This window comes from Trichosurus vulpecula, chromosome 2 (genome assembly GCF_011100635.1).
Source record: "Trichosurus vulpecula isolate mTriVul1 chromosome 2, mTriVul1.pri, whole genome shotgun sequence".
Lineage (NCBI taxonomy): Eukaryota > Metazoa > Chordata > Mammalia > Diprotodontia > Phalangeridae > Trichosurus > Trichosurus vulpecula.
Genome location: NC_050574.1, coordinates 73069462 through 73088935, shown reverse-complemented (window position 1 = coordinate 73088935; position 19474 = coordinate 73069462). Strand labels below are relative to the sequence as shown.

The 19474-nt window shown below is 43.2% G+C and overlaps 1 protein-coding gene across 1 annotated transcript in view; it reads left to right on the top strand.

Annotated features, from left to right (window-relative positions):
• Nucleotides 1-16670, top strand: part of MACF1 (microtubule actin crosslinking factor 1) — a 312647-nt gene extending 295977 nt beyond the window's left edge. Inside the window, exons 97-101 of the mRNA XM_036746382.1 lie at nt 2368-2485; nt 11002-11213; nt 11614-11724; nt 13902-14025; nt 15155-16670. Coding sequence (XP_036602277.1) covers nt 2368-2485; nt 11002-11213; nt 11614-11724; nt 13902-14025; nt 15155-15411 — 822 coding nt within the window. The 3' untranslated portion in view covers nt 15412-16670. The remainder of the gene's footprint in view (nt 1-2367; nt 2486-11001; nt 11214-11613; nt 11725-13901; nt 14026-15154) is intronic.
• The last annotated feature ends 2804 nt before the right edge of the window (nt 16671-19474 follow it).

Here is a 19474-nt window from a genome sequence, read left to right as displayed (position 1 = left end):
CCTGGTTTATGCAGAACCAGAATAATACCTATGCAAAAGAAATTAAAAGGTCAAAAAGCAGCACTTGGAAATAATAGTTTTGTCAAATAAATTGGAGAGGAGGGGCACCACTTCATGGAGTGTAGGTGCTCTAATTCGAGTGCATAGACTCCTCTGTGGGGTGGGGGTGGGGGGGCAGGGGGAGAGGACTGTAGAAGATGGAATGTCAGAGCTGGAGGAGACTTTAGGGATGGAGCCAAGTAATGCATATACATAGAAAAATGTATGGGATAATTTTGTCTTTCTGAAATCTTTCCTAAATTTTTAAAGTTTATTTAAGTGAGATTAGCAATCAGAATATAAATCTTCCTGAAAACCCAAGTTGTGTCTTTCTCTACTCCCTACCCTGGCAGATGGAATCCTCCAAGTCTCTTGATCGAGGAATCTCACTTCTTTAACAAGGGTCCTGGATCTATACTCTGGACGTTCATTACCCTTGTGAAGCATGATATCCTATTCTCCCTTCTCATCCATTTAACAAGTGTTTATTAAATATCTACTCCCTCCTTCAGTCAGTCCTCCACTCAGTGGTTTTCCTAAATCACAAGTTCAACCATGTCATGCCCCCTACCCCAACTCAGTAAACTCCAGTGGCTCCCTAACACCTTCAGGACCAAATGCCAAGTACTCTGTCTGATGCTTAAAGCCCTTCATATCCTGACCCTCACCTATCTTCCCAGTTTTCTTATCCTCCACCCTCACCGCCATTCTTCGATCTCCCGACACTGGCTGTTCCTCAAGCAAGACCCTCCATCTCTCAACTATGGTCATTTCCTCTGGCATCTCCCATGCCTGGGATGCTTTCCTCCTTGTCTCTGCCTACTGGCTTCCCTGGCTTTCTTCAACTCCCAACTAAAGTCTTTAAGGGCAGGGACTGTCTTGTGCCTCTTTTTATATCCCCAGTGCTCAGCACAGTGCCTGGAACATAGTAGGCACTTAATAAATGTTTATTGACTTACTATGTGCATGGCACTGGGGATTCAAAAGCAAAAAACAACAGTCCTTTCCCTTGACTTTATATTCTTTTGGGGAAAAATATCTGCCTAGAAAATTAAATACAAAATACATCTGCTAAGTAGATAGAGATTTCCAGAGGTGAAAGAACTAGCAGGAACTGGAGGAGTAGGAAGCAGTACTTTTACAAGACCTCTGGGAAGTGGAGGTGAGGAGAGAGGGTACACCTCCAGGCCCACAGAACTACCTGTACAAAAGCATGGAGGTAGGAGGTAGAATGTCATTTGTGTCTCCTGTGTCTCTTCTTGTGTTTTGGAGGTAGTCATGTGACCAAGACTGCAAGGGAAGCTAGGACCAAGAAGTCTATAGATTAGGAAGGTTATTAGGTATGCTAAAAAGAAAAAAAAAAGGGGGTCCCGGAGTGGCTTTTGGGATCTCAGAGGAAGGAATACTGAATCTTTTTCTACTAAAGTCACTCTTTATAATGATATGAGCTTCCAAAATGACTAAAGAACATGTTCCTTGGAGTAAGCATTGCTGATTAAAAGGCTTAAATTTCTGCACCTGAACTTTGCCGTAAACATCTTACTCTGGTGATTGGTTCTGCTGGTGTAGCTTTCTTGCTGGTGGCATCACCTCAGGGATGGACTCCTTGAGGTTCTGGGACCGCAAGGAGGCTCAGGGCCAAAGGTGCTTGCAAAGGCATGGTTCCCTAACGCGCGGTCCCACACTGACATGTGTCTCTCTGTACAGTGCACTGTATCCGGGAGCCAGCAGCCACCATGCATTTCATAACTGCCTGTCCTGTACTAGGAGTAAATGGGAAAAAATGTCTATCAAAGAATGTTTTGTTCCACTTTGGACTAAATCTTTAAAGAAATCAAACTGGAGATTTCTGCCTGTTCATGCCTTTGGACATCAAAACGTGACTTTATTTGAATGGGCTAAGGACACCATTCATTGGGGGAAGAAAAGTTTTTGCAAAGAGGAAGTTGTGATATTACTGGAGTTTCTGGGTTAGGTTTTTTTTAACCCATTTTTAAAATTCCTTTTTGGGGGCAGCTAGGTGGCACAGTGAGTAGAGCGCCGGCCCTGGAGTCAGGAGAACCTGAGTTCAAATCCGGGCTCAGACACTTGACACTTACCAGCTGTGTGACCTTGGGCAAGTGACTTAACCCCAATTGCCCTGCCCCCTCCCCTCCAAAAATAAAATTACTTTTTGGAAAACTCAGAAATATAAGGCTGCATCTTTGCTGAGATTTTAAATCCAAACTAGTCTCTTCAAACAGCTGCCTGGATACAGTCTGCTTTGAAAAGGAGCTAGTGTTCAGTTCATTCTTCATTTATTCAGTGAATTGTGTGTCACTTCTGCAGTTTGGAGACTCCCAGCAGCTGCGGCTGGTCCGTATTCTGCGCAGCACCGTCATGGTCCGAGTTGGTGGAGGATGGATGGCCCTGGATGAATTTTTAGTGAAGAACGATCCCTGCCGAGGTAATGAAAGACCTAGAAGGAACTGTGTAGGTTAGACAGATGCGCGCATCGGAAGTCTTTTCTACTTGTGACACATGGTTTTATTTGTTTTCTCGTTTTGTTTCTTTTGTTTTTAAGCTTTCCAGGTTACCCATTGTCACCAATTGTGATTCTGGGGAAAAGGGCTTTCAAAGAATAGTTGTGACATGTTAATAATGACAGTGAATTTTCACATTCAGGAAACCTCATTTTAGGCTATCTAATTAATACGTGCTTAGGAGAGAACCTGATGAAGCCACTTAGGCTTTTTCCTAGTGTTTAAAATATCTTTCCCTGTAATTTCTTTCTGCTGGCCTGATGACCTGCCTGTCTGCTTGAAGCTTGGCGAGTGTGGGACTCTGGTATTTCTGTGGGTCAAAGAGCTCCTGCTCCTGTTGGGTGGATGAGCCTGTTTTCCTGAGGTGGCGAATAAGCATTTGCTGCAGTAGTGCCAGGCACCCAAAGGCTTCTCACACTGTAGGTTCTCTCACTGGTAGCTGCTGTGATGGTGCTGGGGGGTGGAGGGACCCTCGACGTCTACCCCAATGACAGAGCTGCATGTGGGTGTACAAGACCCTTCCCGCCCTGCTCTTAGAGCGTCGTCCCCTTCTTGACCGGCTCTGTCTGCAGAGATTTCTTTGTACGTGTGTGTCTTTTATTCCAGTGCACCACCCTGGCAGTAAGATAAAGCGCTCAGACTCCAGCTCTTCGATGGCCAGTCAGTCTCCTATAGGTTGGCCTTTTGGTTTCATCGTCACTCATCTGCCAAGCTTTGCTGCTTTGGCTGCCTTTGTGCATGCACGACATGGCACTGTGGCAGCTTTCTTGCCTCTTCTGGCTGGCAGTGCACTCAGTATTACAGTTAAGGCAGGGCCATTGGGATTCATTCTCTGGGGAGCTTAGAAGCCAAAAACCAAATATCTCCTTCCACATTGGCCCCACTTGCGAAGCTAAAAGCATTGATGCCCTTTTGGACTGATAATAGAACTAAGGGTCAGTGTTTGCCATGTGACGTGACTGAATACTGTTAGGAGCATTTAGAGAGGATGAAGGAGGAGGAGGAGGTGAGAGATCTCTCCAATGAAGAGCTCTAGTGTGTACCCACGATGGCTTGCTTTCTCTCGTTTTCACTTGGAGCCTGGATCAGTAATGCCCATGGTCAAACAATGTTGGTTTTGGTTTTTTTTCCTGGAATAAGTGCTTCTTGAACTCTTCTTTAGGCAAACTTAAGCACAGTATTGAATTTCTTGCATTTGCCTAAGTATAACCTCACTCCTTCCTTTCCAAATGATTCCACTGACTGAAGCTTATCTTTCCATCCCTTTCTCTATATATGTATATGTATGTATAGATCTTTATAGGGATAGCCCAAAAGATACCCTTTGTGGCAATTTGGGTTTGCCTCTGTTTAATATCTGCATGCTTGAGAAGTGAATGTTCCTCTTCCTACAGGAGCCCTGGCCATGAGGAGGGCACTCTGCTGGCTTCCTCTGTGGCATTCCCAGATCAAAATAGGAATACCAAAGAAATCTCACTTAATTCATTGTGTATTTATGAACCATCTCCTGTCTGCAGAACACCCCTCAGTGCTGAGAGGCACTGTCTCTGTCCTCATGAAATTCACAGTTCAGAAGGAGGATAAGAAAAAGAAGTCTTAAGAGCATAGGAAAAGTATGAACAAAATACCCTGTGAGGCTGAAGGAAGAGGAGGTTATTAGTAATGAGGAGAAAGTGTTTGAGTTGAACTTTAAAAGATAACTTAGGAAATTAGCTAGTCATTAAGGGAGAGAGAAAATGTTCTAGGGATATGGAATCGAAAGAGCAGAAGTGTGGAAGCGAGTCAAGTCGGGGCCTGTTCAGTAGACACAGTAATCGATTTGACGAGTATCTGATGGGGAACAGTGTGAGATGAGACTCCAGAGGGAGGGCAGTATCAGTTGGGGGAGGGGGGGAGGTTGAATGTCAAGTGAAGCAGTTTTAATTTTGCACAATAGGCATTTTTGATCAAAAGAGTGGTATGACCAGATCATTGAAAAGAGGAAATTAATCCAGCATTGATATGAAGGATGAATTGGAGGGAGGAGAAGAGGTAGAGGAGGCCGTTTGGAGGTTATTGTAATCATCCAGTCAGGGAGGTCTGAGGGCCTGCACTACAGGTGGTAGGAGCAGAGATAGAGAGGAGAGGCTGGACAGAAGCAGAATATTTAATCCTTGATTACTGATTGGCTGTGAGAGGCAAAGAAAATGGAATATTCACAGTTAACACCAAGATTTTGAGCTAGATGCAGGAGTGGGGAGCCTGTGTCCTCAAGACCACATGTGGCCCTCTAGGTCCTCAAGTGCAGCCCTTTGACTGAATCCAGACTCCACAGAACAAATCCCCTTAATAAAAGGATTTGTTCTATAAAACTTGGACTCAGTCAAAAGGCCACTTGCTGCAGGTAATGCCAAGCCCAGTAGTGTATTATTCCAAATGATGTCAACTCCCCTGAGTTTCTATAATACATATTAGTACTTTTGATGGAAATGTGAAGACAGGACCATTCACACACTTAAAGACAAAAAATCTAGCTTAGTCCTAAAAGGCCCCATGCAGCCTCGAGGCTGCAGGTTCCCCACCCCTGATAAGGAGTCAGTAAATCATGGAGTAATTGGCAGAAACTCTAAGACATTTGGACATGCAAGTTTAGGGAGACAAGTAATAATCAAGGCCAGATACTGCCCATCTTGAACCTTAAACAGCTAGTTCACTAAATAGCTCAAGGATTTCATAGGTAGAAGGAAGGTCAGTATATCTGGAACCAAGCCTTAATCACATGAAGAGCTTGGGATACCTGAAAATTTTTAGAATGGGCTAATGTCCTTATGCTGCATGACCAAAAAACCTTTCCAAGGCCTATTAGATTCCAGATAGCTTCATCCAGACAGAGTGATGGGACTTGATACTCCATGCTAATTGTGTGATCTTATCATCTGATCACCCTGTTTACCTTCTGTCTCTTGAGACAAGGAGGGACTTTCTCATGTGATACTACAGAAGTATGGCCTCACTGGAGCAAAATAATGAAATGTTACAGATTGTGTTGTTTCTAATACAAGGGCCCTTCCTAACCTTTTTATCAGCAATAAAACAGGATGGGGAATTTACAAGAAGGATACAACCTTTTTATCAGTGATTGATGAGATAGATAGGAAAAGAACTCCAGAGGAGCAGCTGAGAAGTAGGATAGAATGTGGTAAAATGCTTTGGAATCCTGTAAACATGAGGCTGTTCAGGGCTGGCAGACCAAAAGGTAGCCTGCACCAGTTGAGGATTGGTGGGTGCAGGACAGTACCCACTGTGGGCCACATCCTGGTTGGGGTTTCTACTTCTCTGTTTTTCATCCATGAAGACTGAACCAACAGGATGGGGTTTTCTGAGCCTTAGATGACAAGGCTGCTGTGTTAAGCTGGGCAGACCTTGTACATGATTTGTTATCTTGGGAAAAGTCTTAGCCGTGGCCATTTCAAACCAACTTCAATTGACATGTAGAAGAAATGCTCAAAGGGAAAGGAGATTCTCAGGGGCTAGAGGAATTGGCTGGTGGGAGAGGAGCTGAGGACCAATGTTCTCGAGTCCCTGCATAGGAGCCAGAAATATAAGAAGGTGATGTGAACACCCGAAGCAGGCAGCTGACTGTAGGGGAAGGATACCCTTGTATGGCCAGTTCAGCTTCCCAGTGAAACGGCTTCCTAGCTTTGGCATCATGGCATAGTCATGGAAATGTCAACTTCTAAGTGGGTCTGGGACAAAAGACTTAATTTTGGGGCTGAGATCGTGTAGTTTCTTTGGCAAGATGGTACCTGGGATAATGTATACGTTTGTGTTTGTGCATGTGTGTATATGTATATATGAGCATGCACATATGCACACACATGTATACCTTATATGTTATAGAAGGGATTCATATTTTAGGTAGGGGTCCCTGGCACATAGTAAGTGCTTAATAAATGCTTGTTGACTGTTAACTAACTAAAATTAGGTGACTTTGGAGGTCCCTTCTAGTTCTAAGGTTTTATCTTTCTTTGATTTTTTTCTTCAACCAATTACTACTACTCCAGAGAAGGTGGATGACAATGTGAGATCATTACTCAAATGCAGCAGCTATAGTATTTCTTTTCCCTTCTGTGTAGCCCAAAAGTCCCTGGGTTTCTAAGAATTCACATCAAAGATTCCAGACGGACCAGCAATAATTTTCAAACACCATAGTTTCCTTGTGTCCTCCCTACTTGAATTCAAGGTTGAAACACAATATTGGTATTTGCAAATATGTTAACACTTTACTTTTAAAGATACATCCTTGAACTATTAGCATCATTATGTCTGTATTTTAGTGAATCCCTGAACTCTTCAGTGTGAGTACTTTCTCGTCAGTACACATCTGACATGCCTCCCCATCTTTTGTAGAATTCAGTGGAAAGAGCTCATTCTGGAGCTGAGGAACATGCCTCTTCAACATTAGGCTAGTTAGACTCGGAGATACTTTCCAGTTCTAGATCCTGTGACCTTTGTCTATGATGACCACAGGAGATGAGGCCTTCCTCTAGATTGTTTTATATTTCATGGCCATCAGAGTCACACTTGGACAGGTGATCTTTTATTCCTCACTAGGTGAGCAGCCCATATCTTTTGATGATCATACATTTTCCCAGCTGTATACCAATCATAGGAAAATTTTCCAAGATTCACAAACACACAACTTCTCTAATTCCTTATTTACCCAAGAGGCACTTATTACCATATATTTGGAGGGGACAGGAATGAGTAACTGTATTCACCAGGATTTGATACAAAGAGTAATGAGGTAATGCCAAGCCCAGTAGTGTATTATTCCAAATGATGTCAACTCCCCTGAGTTTCTATAATACATATTAGTACTTTTGATGGAAATGTGAAGACAGGACCATTCACACACTTAAAGACAAAAAATCTAGCTTAGTCCGCACTCCCTATCTTCACATCTTCCTTTTATCCCTTCCCCTATAGTCAGCTGCCTGCTTCGGGTGTTCACATCACCTTCTTATATTTCTGGCTCCTATACAGGGACTCGAGAACATTGGTCCTCAGCTCCTCTCCCACCAGCCAATTCCTCTAGCCCCTGAGAATCTCCTTTCCCTTTGAGCATTTCTTCTTATTGTCTCTCTTCACAGTAAGAGACTGCTTTCAGTCCTAAGTAATGTATGTCAACTCAGGTGTCTGGAATTCAACCTCTAGGGCCATTTCTTTGTGTTATCTCCTCAAAATATTCTTCTTTAAGATGCAGATATTCTAGAATATAAAGGGTAGTCAGTCACTTGGAGCTGAGACTTACAATAAAAGTAATAGAGAAGTGTTGGTTTTAATGTATGAAATACTGCCCATGCACTGAGGACAGGCCTGAGTGAGCTGCATGAGGGTACTGGGGCTGCAAATAAAAGAGTGGCCTCTGTGACAAAGGTCACTGTTTTCTCTGAGCAGACCCTAGTATTTAGACTTGTTGCCCTGATAATGGGTTCTGTAAGACATTACTGATTATCATTTCTTTCATAGCCATTCCCACCCTTAAACCCTAAGTCTCCTTAAAGGGCCGTAGCATCCCACCAAGGAAGAAGAAGGGTAACTATTCTCCCAGGCTGCAACAGCTACAGCCAGAACATCTCAGGCCCAGAGCCAGCTCCCTCTCACCACAACAGTTGCTAAAGAATAGGGTCTCTTTTACATAGTGATGTGCTCTTCATGAGGTGCCTGGTACACCCTGTGAACATGATGGACTAGATTTTCCCAGCCCATGCCTGAAAGGTAAGGATACCAGAAACTCTTCAGACCCCAGGGCAGCTATGAATGAAGCATCACATGGTGCTCTGTGCCAGGCTTGGAGACCAAGGGAACAGAGGGAGGTCCCTTCCACCTGGCACTGGGTGAAATTGCAGGAAGACTGGAGGAAGCCTCAGAATTGTCTTGATTTCTTCCCTCTCTGGCTGCTTTGCCAGCATCTTTTTTTTTTTCAGATAGCCTTTTTGATTGCCCTTCTTCATTCCCTTTTGTGTTCACAGCTACATAGGGCCCTGTAGACCTATCCCATGAGTCTACTGTTGAGGGCTTATAGTATCCAAAGGTAGATGTCCAGTTATGGACCTGCTATAATTCTGTCGCATTTCATAGCATACTGTAACATCCTCCTCTTCTTCTCCCGTCCCCAATTTAAGTTTTCTCTGCTCTTGTCTTTGCTTTTGATTTTTTAAGTTGTCTTATGGCTGCAGTTGGATAGAGCTTGACGTATTGAAAGTTCAAGTCTTACCACATGTTAACCCTTTAGGGCCTTGTGGAGCTGCAGAAGCTGGAGGGTGTCTGAGTCCTTAGCTGAGCTCACTAAATCAACAGAGATTGGAGGGGTACCTACTGTGTATCCATCACTGTAACAGATACAGGGAAATTGCAGATTTAGATCTGGGTAAGACTTTAGAGATCATCTGATCCAACCTCCTTGTTCTACAAACTGAGGCCCAGAGGGGTTAAGTCACTTGTGTGGTGTCACCTTAGGTTGTACAAAGAAGATCCAAGATTTGAACCCAGGTCTTCTGACTCCTCTTCATGTCTTGCAGTCTTTTCCACTGTTCCCCATGGAGAGATGAAGGCTATGGTTACTATCCTTAAAGAGATTGTAAGGCAGCTCAGTGGTGTAGTAGATAGAACGCCAGTTCTGAAGTCAGGAAGACCTAAGTTCAATTCCAGCCTCAGAAACTTAGTAACTGTGTGACCCTGGGCAAGTCACTTAATCCCTGTTGTCTCCCAAGAGAAAGAGAGAGATTGTAGTTCATTTAAGGAGACAGGACACACAGTCAAAACAGTTAAATGACAGCACAGGCAAACACCAAAATGAGTGGTACATTGAAGTGCTGTGAGTCCAGACTTGAGTCTTGCAAAAAAGTGGAAGAATGGATGGTATCATCCATGAGAAAGACTATAGAAAATGGAGAGTGTATGGACAAGAAAGAAGTGGGGAAACATCAGTTTGCATCTAATGAGTCTGTTTCTTAACCTGTGAGCTGAAAGAGACCTCAGAGGTCAGCTAAGATAGCCCCCATTGTACAGAGGGACCCAGAGCCCTCAGCAGTGAGAGAACAGGGATTGTCAGTGGCAGAGCCCCATTTGAGCTAGCATCATGTAACTCCAAATCCAGGGCTCTTTCATCATCCCATTGATCCTTGCAACAGCCATATGGGGTACATAATCTCTAATAATGGAAACTGAGATTCTGAAAGGTTCAGTAATTTGCCCGTGGCCACGTAGCCAGCAAGTGTCTGAGGCAGTATTTGAACCCAGTTCTCTCGACTCCACATCCAGAACTCTTTCTGCCATACCACAGTTCCCTTCTGGCACTTGTAATGGGAAAGCTTTTTAGGGAGAAGCAAATAGAGGAGGGAAGGGAAGGTCCAGGGGGCTCCTTCGTCTTCTAAAAACCAGCCACACTTTTCTTTTTTAAGATTTGCTTCAACTAAATTTAAAAGTATCTTTTGAATCTAAATGTACTTCTTGGTTTTATTGGCAGTAGTAGGATGGAAGCAGCTTCTGTCTAGGACCCCTCCACTTAATGCTCTTTATCATGCCCTCCCCCCCACTCCCTTAAGTATTTGGCCCTACAGGCAGGTTTTATGCATGGCTTCTTTTTCTCCACATGAATACACTTGGTTGTTCTTTCAATAAGTGACTGTGTGCTGATGTCACTGTCTGAAATCCCCTCATCTTTAAAAAAATTCCTGCTTTCTAAGCTGGAATCATATGAATCAGAGCTGTGAAAACCAGAGGAATCAAATGCAGCACAATTTGGGTCTCCTGAGTGAGGCCAGAGCCAGACTAGAAAGTGTTTATTTAACAAAATAACACAGTACAACAGAGATAATGTTAATTTGTGGTTTTCCAAGTCAATACGCTGCCCAGGGACGTATTTCTCTTTGAGTTTGACACCACTGGTAAAGGCTATTAAGTGCATTTTCTCTATTTTAATGTCACGACTCAAAAGCTTTGAGTATGTGATACATGTATTGTGAGAAAGAGAAGGGGATATTTAGTTTGACATTCAGATCATGGAAGGCTGTGCTTGTGTTTTTACCTTTACCAGGGTGTAGTGTGCTTACCCTGGGGACCATGATGAACTAGCATTTGCCATCTCATTTGGATACATTTCCACTCTACTACTTTGTAAATACCATTTAAGGAGGAGTTTGTGTATGGAGCACTCCAAGGAAACTCAATAACAAAAATGCCTGCTATCATCAAATGGATGAGAATGCTGATAAGAGAAATTTCATTAAAGGAAGAGTGGGATTTTCCTATGACAGTATTGCATGTGTCAGCAATGCCCAAGACTTAATTGGCATTGTGTGGTTGAGCATCATTGTGGAAATCAGGAAAATGTTTGTCAAGATTAACTCTGTGTATATGTCTGCGTTTGTGTGTGTTTTTGTCCCCTTTTTTGTAGCACGAGGAAGAACTAATATAGAACTTAGGGAGAAATTCATCTTACCTGAGGGTGTGTCCCAGGGAATGACACCTTTCCGATCGCGTGGTCGAAGATCCAAGCCATCTTCCCGGGCAGCCTCCCCTACCCGGTCTAGCTCCAGTGCCAGCCAGAGTAACCACAGCTGCACCTCGATGCCATCTTCTCCAGCAACCCCTGCCAGCGGGTCCAAGGTAGGTTCTGGGCATGATGGCCGGCTGCCCTTCCTTCTGCCCAGGGGGCTGCCAATCGCCTTCTCCACATGCTGGGTGTAGGCTGGAAGCTGTCTCACCAAGCAAGCGCATTCTGGCCCCCAGGAGGTTGGGCCTGCAGGGCCGTGTTCAGAACTCCACTTGTTTCTTGCGTCCTCCCCATTCCAGCCCACAGATCCTTCCCTGCCTCCCAACTGTGTGGCCACAGAGTCTGCAGGGGAAGAGCTACCACCTCTCCTCCCACCAAATCAATTGACAGCTCTTGGTTTTGTCTCCATTTCTGTAAAACTCGGGATCTTCTGTTTGCTTTTCTGTCCCATTTTTGCCCCTTTCTGTTCCATGTCCAACCATTCCACCCCCACTTTGGATTTCCATTCCACAGACTCCACATCAGTCCTCTCGCTGTTATGACAAACCTTGGTTGGTAAACAGTAAAGCTGGCACCCCACTCAGGGACAGCGGTCCTCCTGACCTCCAGCTCCCCGGTTCTGAGGTAGAGTATGGCATCTCTGGCTGACGACCAGTGTGCCGAGGGGAGGCAGCCAGTGGCTTATCTCCCTGATCTGCCAGCACCCTCCTCTCCTCTCTTGAACTTTCCTAGCACTTGCTCTAATGGCTAGTTCACATGGGGAAGTGTTTTTCAGGAGTTTCTAACTCGGACTTAAAGAAATTAGATGCATGTGATCTAATTTTATGGCCCAAAACCGGGTCAGTCATAGCTTTTACAATAACAGTAAAAATATGGTCAGAAAAAACTTGGCTTATTCTGTGATTTTTAATAACACTTTTATGAAGTTCATTCATGAAGAAAAGTTTTCATCCAATCAAGAGCCGAGTTATTAACACCTGAAATTCAACAATCGCGCATGTATAACTTGATTTTTAACTTGCTTTTAATGATGTAGTAGTTAATGTCACCCTGGGTGGGCACCCGTGGCATGCATTCCACTGGCCCCAAGGCCTGTAGCATTGGAGCAGCTTAGGGAGGCCAGTGGGAATTGCCTTGGGCTCCAGATTGAAGCTTACTCTGGACCTTTTGGACCTAAACTTTGATTCTTCATAACTTTATTTTGACCTGAATACACAAACCAGAGTTTCATCCTATTCATTTACTGTAACTAAAACACCGCAACACTTTGGGTATGGCAGTTTTTGAGAAATAAAATGCCTTGCCTGATTCATGGGTTCTCATTTCAAAATTCTGCTCTTCACAAAATATGCATTTGTGATCCTGCTCAGGCAGCATCAGGTTCCTGTGTCAGGAACTTCAGTGAAAACATCTCAGAACCCTAGGCCTAGGCATTCACTGGGCTTTGGAATTGATCTGAGGATTCTGCCCAGTTTAAACCAAAGCACAAACTCTTATCTTTTATCACTTGCTGCCACTTGAATCCTAGGAGTCAATCTGCTTATCCTGCTGCCTGCCTTCTTTAGGGCTCCAGTTTCATGAGAATATGAGAAATTCTGAAACTCAAAAGATAATGTGCAAATTCTAGGCCTATAGGTGAAAACTCATCTTGTGGCTAAAGTTTTATTTGATCAAGACATAACCATTGTGGCTGGATATTCTATAATTAAGTCACCCTGTAACCAGCTCACTTTGCCAAAATTGAATTGCTGTTTAAGAACACTTTGAGCTGCTATCATCCTAAGACAAGATGACTTAAAAAATAATGCCAGCAAAAAGGGCAGCTTCTGAAACTGGGGCTTCTCTGTCCACTTAGATTTGAGGACCTTGGCTCCAAGGGCTTGATGGATAACCTGCTTTATTCAGCTTTCTCTCGATTTGTTGGAAAAACTTATAACCCAGAAGTACATGAGTAGAAAAGTCCTGCTGGGTTATTTTTCTCTTCTGATCAAATGAACATCTTAAAAGGCTTGGAAAACATTTAGTTTTATTTTGGAAAAAAAAGGTAGGACATATTGCAGGAAGAGTGGAATTTAAAGTAGAATTAAAATGTATATCTACCCTTCCCCAAAACAAAGTCTGGAATTTTTAAACACAACTGAAAATTTTGTAATTTCTTCCTTTCAAAGATCAGTTATGTCCATCTTTTCCTTGGGATGATGAGGGAGGGAGACAGGACAGGAGTAAATATCACCCCCATTTTGCAGATAAAAAAGTGGGACTCATGGGAGTGAAGCAGCAGATCTAGGGTCATGCAGACACTTAGCAATAAAGAGAGACCCCTGGTCTGCTGGAGTTCCCACTCCCCTGCTTTCCTTGATCAAGTCTAACTGTAATCATATTATGGCATTTTGGACTGAAAATTATCTTTCTTGTTTTTATCGAAAAAGTTCGACCTATAAGGTTTAAAAAATTTCCTATTCCCCCTTCCCTTCATGATCCCCTCTCCTCTCAGTTAAACTACAATATTCTTAATATGGCCTTGAAAATCTGAGAAAACTTTTTACCTCTTGCTCATGGATGTTTGTGGAAACTATGAAGGTGTTAGAAAATACTTTAAAATTACAAATCAGAAAGTTCTGATTTGCTAAATCTCAAAATGCATAGTTCTGAAGCAACAACAAAAGAATGTTTTCCTTGACTTTTAATTTGCTTTTCAGAATAGTTCTGAATTAAAATCCTATGACAGGGGCTAAAAAAAGGGCTTCTTTGAATCAAATCACTATCAGTGAGCTTAGTAACAATGTCGTTTTCTCCCAAAGGTGATGCCATCCACAAGCAGCAAGTTGAAGCGTCCAGCTTTTCATTCTAGCCGAACCTCTCTTACTGGGGACGCCAGTAACAGTTCTTCTCCAGTCTCCACCAGTGCCAAAACCAATCGGGCTGGTAAGTTCATTGGACTCTAGAGTCATCAATGCTGTGGTTTCTCATAAGAAGCCAATGTTCAAGAGTGGGAAAAGATTTGAGAACTGTGTATTTCCTAATGAACATTGCCTTGTGTCGATATTCGTGCCCTATTAGAAATGATGCAGTGGCTTTGAAGATAAATGTGTACTTTTGATACTCAGGAAGAAGGCCATGAAGATATCAGGAGACCTTTTAACTAGCTGTAGTCTTCCCTCTAGATAACAGAAGTGATGATGATACTTAAGCTTTTCCTGATTTCATCAGTGTGTGCATGCCCTCCAGTGCAGGTCACCGTCATACTTTGGTGGATGGTCTTAATTATTGTAGGAGGCTCTGGGGTTTGTGGACTTGTGTAATATTTTGATTACTATATATTTCAATATAATTGGTTTCCTTTGTACACTATTTTATTTTAGGCATTTGAAAACATAATACTGATGGGGGAGGTGGAGGTGGTGGTCCCTAGGTCTACCAAGCTGCCAAAGAATTCCAGGGTTAAGAAACTCTGCTCTAATGATAGACCTTAATGCCCTTACCTAAGCTGGTCATCAGAGTCAGACAGAGTCCAATGCTGGCCTGTACTGGAACCCTTCCTAGATTGGTAGTCATGTTGATGATAAAGTACTCTCTGCCCTCAGCCCTTCTCCCCCTCAACATCAGTTCAATGCGGATCTTAGGAGCTTGCCTCCTGTGATAGGTACTTGTGATAACCCCTCCTTTTCATTGTTTCTGGGAATTGGCATTTGGGGATGACAATAGACTGGTAGAAAGGAAGTGATTTCTAACTCCCTAAATTAAAAAACACCTTTTACAAATAAATACTGCTGTGTGCTCAGGTGTATCTCTGGGCACCAGGTATGGGGACAAGAGAAATCAGTGCCCCGAAAGATGTGTTTGTGAGATGGCAAGTAGCCCTTGCCCCAAGCCCATCCCTCTTTTTATCCTTCTCATCAGGCTAGTGGGAATGCTTAGATACTGTGCAAGCACAAAGTGTGGTTGTCATGAGGGAGGAGCACACTCAGGGCCAGAGAGGCTGCTGAGGGCAGCCTCTTTTTGGCACAGAGCAGGTGCTTAATAAATGTTGACTGATTTCATTCATACATTTCAGATCCAAAAAAGACAACCAGTAGGCCCACAAGTCGTGCTGGAAGCAGGACAGGGAGTCGAGCAAGTAGCCGAAGGGGAAGCGATGCCTCTGACTTTGACCTCTTAGAGACCCAGTCGGCTTGTTCAGACACGTCTGAGAGCAGCACAGCAGGGGGCCAAGGCAGTTCCAGGAGAGGGTTAACAAAGCCTTCCAAAATCCCCACCATGTCCAAGAAAACGGCCACAGCTTCCCCCAGGACTCCAGGCCCAAAGCGATAACAGCTCCCCTCCAAGCCTGCGTCAAGTTCTAAGCCTGCTCCATATGCTGGGTGTATATTTATTCTGAATGGGAGAAGTTATATTGTTAAAAGTGTAAAAGAATAATTGTGTTATGAAGCTGCCTTATTTTTTTTCTTTTTGTAAGTTACTATTTTCATGTGAATATTTATGTAGATAAATTTTGCCTTCTGGGAAACCCCAGTACTGAATGGGGAGCCAGAAACTGAAAGGTTTGAGAAACAAAAGTTAAAAAGGTCAAGATGTGAACATGTATTAAAAGAGGGGGAAAAAAAAACCTATAAATAGGATTTCTGCGCGGTGCAGGGTTATAAACCTGCTTTATCTTTTAGGATTATTCCTAAATGCATCTTCTTTATAAACTTGACTTGCTATCTCAGCAAGATAAATTATATTTAAAAAAAGAGAATCCTGCAGCGTGGAAGGGACTCTTTTTTTTTTTTGTAAATCACAGACACCTCAAGCAGCAAGAAGCACGAGGAGAGGGAGGGAACCTCCAGCTGTTTTTTCCATCGTTTTTAACTTTGTGATTTTAGCTGAAGAAAAGGGGGAATTCATTTGAATTAATAAGATTTGCACATGTTATAGTAAAAGTTCATTAAAGTGCTGTCTTTAAACTACTGTCTCAGTCACTGAGTGTTTAAAAGTCACATGAACACTATTAATGTCCAGGGCTCACCTTGAGGCTGCTGAAAAAGCAGGCAGTGTTGTGGGGTTGAGCCCTTCTTGGGAATGGAAGATCGTAAGACAACAGCTTGCTTGGTAATATCCTGTTCTGTTTGGGCAGAGGGCCATGGTCCTTGGCCACCCAGACCACCTGATCTCAAGTTTGAATTCCAGAATTGCTCACCTGCATTTTTTTTCTTTTTGCTATTTATTTAAATGGTCATTCAGGTTCCCCAGAGCATATTTGGAAAGCTGACAACCTAACCCATTTGTCCTCTAATGAAATCTCACCAGCACACTCCCTATCAAGTCCTGTTTCACTTGTGTCTTTGCTTTTCGGTTGTTTTTATTTTGTTTTCTGATGATAATATCAACTGACCGAGTGACCATGAGGAGGATGGAGAGGGGCTGTCCAAAGCTCCTGTGTTGTGTTCCCTGTTGTTCTGCAGCTCTGACCAACCATGGTGCTGTGTGATTCTCTCACTTGGTTCTAATTGAGGCAGAAACAAAAGCTGTACCAATGAACTGTTTAAAAACAAGACACATTTTTGTATTAAAATTGCTTGCAGTCATGATGTTTTGGGGTGGTTTATTTTCTTATTTCATTCCAAACTACTTTTCTGTATTACATTTTAGCTAAAAGTTAAGATCTGGAGCAAAAGATTGGAACATTTATGTTACAGTGAATGTCTGGAGAACTTTTTTCCCCTGTGTATTTTCCTTCTTACAAAGACTATGCCATCACCTCCAATGCCTCAACATGGTGAAGAGGTGGCCCCTAGGTTCTCTAAGACTTAGAACACAAAGTCACATCAGGGGCCTGTCCACCTGGACAAGCTTCAAGTGTGACCCTCTTGAAGAGTCTGTGGACCGAGTCTCTCTTGTCCAAAGTACTAGCCCAGCTTGCTGAGCTTCAAGAGTCTTATCATTAGAAGTCTGCCCTTCAGGGTGTAAATTGGCAGCGGGGAGGGAAGAATGGGGAGAAATGGTAAAATGCATCTGTGGAAGGAGGACACTCAGCAAATCATGGATGGCAGTCAGACTGTTAGAAGAGAAGGCCAAGGTCAAAGTGTCAACTCACTTCTACACCATTGACCTTGGAAAGGAGGTATCACCCAGGCTAAGTAAACTTACAGCATGTAATACGAAGTGGAATGGGACTTCCGAGGTCATCTAATTCAGGAGTTCTTAACCTGGGGTCCATTGACATGTTTTTATAATATTTTGACAACTTTTATTATCATTGTTTTATAATCCTATGTATTTTTACGCATTTAAAAACGTGATTCTAAGAAGGGGTCCATGGGTTTCACCAGACTGGCTGCCACCATGACACAAAAAGGTTGAGAACCCTTGATCTAATCCAACCTCCTAATTTTACAGATGGGGAAGCCAAGGCCCAGTGATACTGTGTGACTTTGGTGACAAGAAGTGGCAAAGTGGTGATTTGAACCTAGGCCATTTGGCTCCAAATACATTGCTATATCCGCTACCCTACTGTCTGCCAGTTACAGATAACCTTTCCAGAACGGATCTGGGAAATGGGCCCAGACAATGTTCCCTGGTTTGCCTTCGGTTAGGATTTCTGATCCCTGATTCCTATAGGATGATAATTGCTCAAGTGTTTATAGCACTTTAAGGCTTACAAAGCATTTTCCCCACAAACACCCTTGTGAGGTAAGTATTGCCCCAACTTTACAATTTCTTTAATTTACAATTTAGGAAATGGACTCAGGGCTTGCACAAGTTAGTAGCAGAGCCAGGATTCAAATCCAGGTCTGTATTACGGTCAGCCAAGTCCAGCACACAGAAAAAAGTGCTAGGCGCATTCTGTATTCTACTTAGTCCTCTTCTGTCTTTCTTCTCAAGTTGATGGGGTCTAGGATTCTGGTTGATTCTCTTTCATTCCTTCCTTCCATTATATGGCAGATCTAGAAAATGACAGTTTCCTTGCATTTCACTCCTTAAAACTAGAATGTGGGCACTTAGGTGCAGGCTAAGACCTAATCCTAACCCAAAAGCTTCAAGTTCAGCACCTTTTCAGAATCTCTCCTGGTGTCCAATAGTTAACTGTTTCTAAGGCTTGAAATTAATTACCCTTGTGTCCTTAGTCCCTCCGTTTGCCATTGGCCTCACTTAGCCAATCTCTTATAGATGGGACAGCTAAAGCCTTGTCAAGTTTGGGGAGTCCATATGCCTGAGGGAGTTGGGTTAGGCTTCCACAGTACTCCTTACCCAGAGGATGCACATGGGAAAGCAACTCGAGGTTAGATCTTGAACACCACCTGTAGCCCACCCCACAAGCCTCACTGCACCACAGGAAGGTAGGCAGCTGTTACTAAAAAGGACTTAGGTGTCATTTCTGCCAGTGGAATAATTCAGCCTTCAAATTTCTAAGGATTAGAAAAATTTGCCTTCCTAACAAATATAAGGGTAGGTAGTATGGGCTTAGTCGGCGTTTTACAGATGAAGAAAAGGAGGCTTTAAACAGCTGTGATTCACTCACGACTGCACAGCTAGCAAGTGTGTTGGGGAATAGGGAGGAATTCAAGCCCAGGCTTCTGGCTGTCCATATTTTCCTCCATCCATACTCTAATGTTCTACATTCTGACCAGAAAGGATTTCTCACTCCCAGAGTTGGTCCTTCTGTTCTCCAGAAGGGCTTGCTCATTTAGCTCCATTCCTTGGGGAGAGGGTCAGCACATCAGAAAATGTAACATTCCAACAGCACCACTGATCACAAACCTCAGTAAACACCATTTTAATGCCCCAATGTTCCTTCTAAGCTATCAGCTGACAGCCATCACTTAAACCCACCCACAGGTTTATAATAGTGAAATTTGTATAGTACTTTAGTGTTTCCAAAGCATTTTACATACATTCTTTCCTAATCCTCCCAACAGCCGTGTGCTGATAACTGCTACAGGTATTGTCCTCACTTTACAGATAAGGCTCTTAAGAGGTTCAATGCTTTCCCCAAGATCATTCAAATAAGTGTCTGAATCCCCCTTCAAAGACAGGAAAGCTCAGAGTTCTGCACTCTTTATCTACCAAGCCATCAAAAAGTACCAATTCAGGTCAACTCATGTGAGAGAAAGCTGGGGTAGGGAGATGGGGGAGGAAAATGGTGGCAGGACTCAACAGTTATGTTTAGACCAGAATATGGAAGAGGAAATTACAGGAATTCAAATCAGTCCCATGTAAGGAAAAACTTCCTAACAATTAGAGTTGCCTTGAAGTAGAATGGTCCGTCTCAAGAGTTAATGAGTTCCCCATCAGTCTAGGTCTTCACCTGAAGACCAATTGGATATTGATTGAAATAGGGATTCTGGCTTCATGGAAAGGAAGCAGCAACAGATTGAGATTCACAGGCTTGAGT